The sequence below is a fragment of the Nestor notabilis genome, unplaced genomic scaffold (genome assembly GCF_000696875.1).
Source record: "Nestor notabilis isolate BGI_N333 unplaced genomic scaffold, ASM69687v1 scaffold18058, whole genome shotgun sequence".
Classification (NCBI taxonomy): domain Eukaryota; kingdom Metazoa; phylum Chordata; class Aves; order Psittaciformes; family Psittacidae; genus Nestor; species Nestor notabilis.
This window is the reverse complement of record NW_009940795.1, coordinates 4,256-9,610: the sequence shown is the minus strand read 5'-3', so window position 1 is coordinate 9,610 and position 5,355 is coordinate 4,256. Positions and strand designations below refer to the sequence as shown.

Here is a 5,355-nt window from a genome sequence, read left to right as displayed (position 1 = left end):
TTCCCTACAGTCCTAAATGAAATTTTAAGGAGGACAGGTTAGGAGTTCTTGTTTTCTAGTGATTGTGCCTTCTACAGTCATACACAACAAGATCTCCCTGGACTATTTTTAGGAACTGGCAAGTTTTAGGTTAAGGGATAGGCTGTAATCACAGGTCTTGTTCCATCTGCAGCTGATATGGGTGAGAAAGTTCATCAGTCCCAACTGCTTACCACCATTCCTTCCCTCTTCTCCACCTTCACATCTGCCACCACAACTGCTTGTGTGGTCACTCCCCTACATTGCATGTATCTAATAACAGGTCTCTTCTAATCCTGCTCATTTTGAAAGAACTAGGTTAGGGAATGGTTCACAAGAGGTTACACCAGCAGGGCTACGACAACAGTGACAGGGAGCTGTTGAGACTCTCTTCATCCAACTTAGCTGCAGGCAGAGCAGACCAGATGACACAGTCTTCAAGGTAACCTCTGAAGCTGATAAAAATGATGGCTTCACTTCATCCTTTTTCAGCACTGACCCGTTAGTGCAGAAGCCACACAGTTCTCCAAGCAGAGCCAACCTTGCATGGATTTTCTTTTTAAATACATACTATAGGAGCAAAACAAGTCTGGAATATCCATATGGGGAATTATCACCCAAGAAGCGAGGTGTAAAAGTAATTTTACATGAAACTACAGGTCTCAGCAATTTAACTCCCATTCCTAGTACAAACAGTAACAGAAGCCATCATGAGAATAAAAACCTGAAGGCGGCAAACAACATTCAGCTTTACCAGGACACAAAAGCACAGCAGTCAGGTGAGATGTTTGTATTCATAAAAACAAGATCTTTACAGAGACACTGATACAGCTGAAGCCAGCAAAATCATTGAGACTAACAGCTGCCAACAACATCAAAGACAATACAAAAACACTGGGGTAAATGGGAATTCATAGCTAAAAATTGTTTCTGACCTGAAGGAAGAATAAATGCTGGGTAATTTCCTGTAATAGTTCCTCTTCTACCTTCTCTGGGTAGAATTTAGCCAAAAAATGAAAGCTAATGGGATCTTCTTTGGGGATTTCTTGATCTAAAACCTGTTTACAGATAAAATCAGCAGCAAAAATAGTACATAAGTTTCTCAAAAGAATATTCCAGAGGAAAATCAGAAAGCAGACAATAACCCACTTAATGCAGCCTCTACGTATTTAAGAGAAAGCAATGCTGAGCTTTAATCTACTAGCAGTCAGTATATTAGTGATGATTGCTGTGTGATCCTTCATGTCACATGTGACAGAAGCAATCAGACCAAACAGCATAAGAAACTTCAGTCTTAAAATAATGATACCATCTAAAATTGAGCTTTCACATAACACATTCCCCTTTAGCTTCTCTGCTTAAGTAAATCTTTTTATAAGGAGAAAACTGCCACTTTGATATTTTGTTTCCTATACCTTTTTGTCCATCTTTAACCAGGTGCACATTCCTTTTATTGTGTACTGCAAGCCAAAGAACCAAGTCTCCCTTAAACCAAGCGCTCGACACACCAGGTCAAACAAGTCCTTTCCCTTCCATTTCATCTAAAAGAGAAAAAGAAAATTAAGAAAAACAGGTATGTCTTGAATGAATTTGCTTCATTTTAGTCAGGCCAATTGGCTGCCTTGCTCCTATGAACTCTTATTCCTTTAGGTTTTCAATGAAGTATGCCTATTCCTGCCTACAGCAAAGGTGCATAGCTACAATGCTCTAGCTCCTCTTCCTACCCCCCAGAGAAACATTCACAGAGCAGCTATAGTCCTTTAACCACAGCATCAAGGACTTTCTGGGCATGGGGAATGACAACTGTACTATTGATTTCGCAGGACACAGCAAGGCTTTATTAGTATTCGTAAAAACCTTATTCAATAGTTTATACAAATCAGAGAGACTGAGAGAGGGCCAGGGGAAATCAAAGGAGTGTCAGGGCACAGGGCAGAAATGCCAAACAGTGAAAGTAAATCCATCTTTCACATACCTCAGTTATTTCTGTGGCGCCAAGCCAAGCCTTTATGCTATTCTGATTTAAATGCCTGTCTTCCAGAGTAATTCAGTAACCAGGCTCCACAGAGAGCAAACTTTGATTAAAGGCTCCAGAATTCACACATATATGATGCCTCATTTTGGCACTGAGGAGGCTGCACATCTGTTTCTTCTATTCGGCTACATGTTAAAAAGATGATTTTGCCTATTTGTTTTGGTTCACCATGAAAAACTTAATGGGGGGGAGGAGGAAGAACTTTTAGGTAATATCTGGATGGAAAGCAGGAAATCATGCCAGAAGAACAATACTTGGGGAGAAGGGAGAGATAGCAAAGGAAGGAATACATTAAGCTGGATTTGTTAGCAAGGACTTTGATCTCTAAATCAAATTTTCCAAATCCTTTATTTTCACTGATCTAGAATACTTGCAGGCAGAGCTGTAGGTCACAGCAGTGAGCTGCTTGTGACTAATCTAGTCTGTCTCTGAGGGACATAGTAAATGAAAATACAAAATGCCCCATAAGACACTCAAGTGTCTTATTAGAATTGCCAGTCCCATTGGACCTCAGTTTTCCAACTCCTCGTCTCCCAGTAACTGCTTGCTTTTGCTGGATGATTAGAAAGTAATCAAGCACAGTTCTGTCTCCTCAGTAGCGCAGCCCAATTCATTTAGCAATTCATCACTTGCTGCATTTATTTTCTTCCACATTTTCCTGCAGTCTACCCAATTTACTAGAGTGCCATAACTACCAGAAGAAGAGCTAGCTTTTTCATTTGATCATTTTTGCCTTCTGCCCAGAGATACAAAACAGCCATAGTAGTTAAAAGAAATAAACTGGAGTTTACAAATGGGAAATTTGAAGAGAATATCCCATTATCAGCTGAGCACAGAAGTACCATTTTATAAATTACTTTATAAGCAACATCTTAGGACCAGCTCTGAGCAGAGTTCTTTATCAAAGCTGCCCAAGGATGTTGTGAATGCTCCATCCCTGGCAGTGTTCAAGGTCAGGTTGGATGGAGTCTTGGGTGACATGGTCTAGTGTGCTGATTCTGTCCATCGCAGGGGGGTTGGAACTAGATGACCTTAAGGTCCTTCCAACCCAAACCTTTCTATTATTTTATGATTCTAAGGAGGTAACACACAAACAAGTCCTGCACCATGCACTGGAATGCTTATGAAGAAAGCAGGCCTACTGCTGACTTAGCAGTGTCACAGTGAAATGGATTTCATGGAAACAGCTTTAAATCCTGAACAGTGCTGTTTAAAAGAAGAATGCATCTCAGCCTGAGTAATCCATTGCTTATAAAAGTAACACATCAGTGTTAAGACCATCCATGAACTGATAACTGAACTTCTCAAATGTATGTCTTGCTCATACAAAGGTCAATCTCCATCTTTCTGGCATTGTGCTGAGGACTCTTACCTCACAGCTGAACTCCATTTCAGCATCCACTGTTATAATTTTGACTTTAAAAGTCTTTGGTTGTTTCTTCTTCAGGCCTCGGATGGACATATTTTTTAGTTTATGAGGACAGCCACACCTGAAATCAAACATGCATTACCTTTAGGGCTGGAAATCCAGTAACGTTTTCTTGGCTAGATTCCACATGAGGACAAATCCAAACTTGCAGAATAAAGTCACCTTTAAATATGCATTTTTGTGCCCAAGACAGGAAGAAAGGATGTTGAAACAAGAAAAATTCAGTTTGACCTTTAAATTTAGTTTCTGCCTTAAAATAAATTGCTCCAAAATGTCATTCCAGTCTTTCCTCAGACCTTGGCAAACACTGGGTTCCTACAGTACTAGAAAGAACACCATTCAGACCTCATACTGCAAGATCCAGGGGCCTGCCTCTCACTATGGCTGAGGACATCTAGGGAACCTTCAGTCCAGTCCTCATGCTCCATGCAATCACCCACATCCACACAATTCAGCAGTCTCTTACAACAAGACTCTGCAATGGATGTAATACCCGGCTTTTGAATAATGCCAACAGAAATATGACATTCCTCATCCCTTTTATATATCCAAGCACAATTTACTTTCTCAGATGTCTTAGTGGCATGTACCAGCTCCAAATGCATCAGTGGAAGTTCCACTTGTAAAACAGTAAAGTGCTACATCACACAGCAAAACCTTACAATACCAAATCCAACTCAGTCCTTTTCCGTCAGTTATGGCTCCTTGAGCCACTAACCTACTGAGTTTCTTTACAACATGAGATCTTAACTCCCTGACATGATACAAATGCAGTGAAATTAAGCTGAATTTACCATGTTCTCTTGGGCATACTAACTCATAATGATGAAAGTTAATTTTCCCAGTCAGGTTCTTATGAAATGAATTTAATTTTGCAGAAGCCTACAGAAAATGCCTTCACAAATTTAATATCCTAAGAGCAACTGACTGCATGCCATCAAGAAAATTGATGAGACACGTACTATTTCCATAGCCACAAGGGTTTTGTGGATACCATTCAAACCGAATGTTAAAAGCTGGGGTTAAATGACAGTGAGAACCTGCACTACACAGTTCTCAGGTGTTTGTTTCTGAGCACAGGAAATCGACCTGGAAAGTTTCTTTTTACTTTATAAAATTAACAGCTCAGACTTGCACAACCCAGTTAGTGTCTGTGAACTATATAGGTCAAGAAGAAGCTGAGGCATTCTTGGTTTTCTACAATGTAAGACTATTACACTGTGGCAGACTTCCAGTCTCTCCTTAAGGAATTCCAAAAGTTCCAGTTTAAACTGAAAGGTTTCATTTGCCGGACCCTTCTAGGATTTTCTACATTATCTTGTCCCCTTCTTCGCTTCTGCTGATCTCAAAACTGGATTGCAAATATACTGATTATTTTCAACTTACTCTCTATGTGCCCCTCACCCATAAATTTAAAATAGCTAAACAGGAGGTAAAAGGTATATGGAAGCTTTTCTTTTCAAATTATAGGAAAGCTGAGGCAGAGAACAGTTACCAAATCATATGGACATCAGTGGCAGAGTTGAGAACAAGTACTTGAGACAACTCAGAGTGGGGAAGAAAGGCTCAGGAGGAAATTCATCTTTCTGACACCACTAAGACCAGTTGAGGAGTCCTCTTCCTCCAGTCAGCTCTGATAAAGCTTCTGCTGAAGTCTTGTCCAGATTGGGGTAACACACTTTGGAAAGAGAATGGACAAACTGGAGAAAATCCAAAAGGAGAACCAAGGGCTAGAAAATAACCTGTGATAATATGAAAGTACTGGTTAGTACAGAGAAGGGACAGGTGTGATAAAACACTGTAACATCTGCTTTTCATGACCACAATGGTTTAGACAAGGAATAATGGGCTTAACTAAATTGCAGACAGGTTG

At 40.1% G+C, this 5,355-nt stretch overlaps 1 protein-coding gene across 1 annotated transcript in view; it reads right to left on the bottom strand.

Moving 5' to 3' along the window:
- The window catches only part of LOC104410406 (merlin-like), a 19,599-nt gene extending 14,614 nt beyond the window's left edge, over positions 1–4,985 (bottom strand). Inside the window, exons 1-4 of the mRNA XM_010020554.1 lie at positions 4,978–4,985; positions 3,426–3,543; positions 1,434–1,559; positions 954–1,076 (exon numbers count right to left, since the gene is read on the bottom strand). Of these exons, the coding sequence (XP_010018856.1) occupies positions 954–1,076; positions 1,434–1,559; positions 3,426–3,543; positions 4,978–4,985 (375 nt within the window). The remainder of the gene's footprint in view (positions 1–953; positions 1,077–1,433; positions 1,560–3,425; positions 3,544–4,977) is intronic.
- Positions 4,986–5,355: the final 370 nt, after the last annotated feature.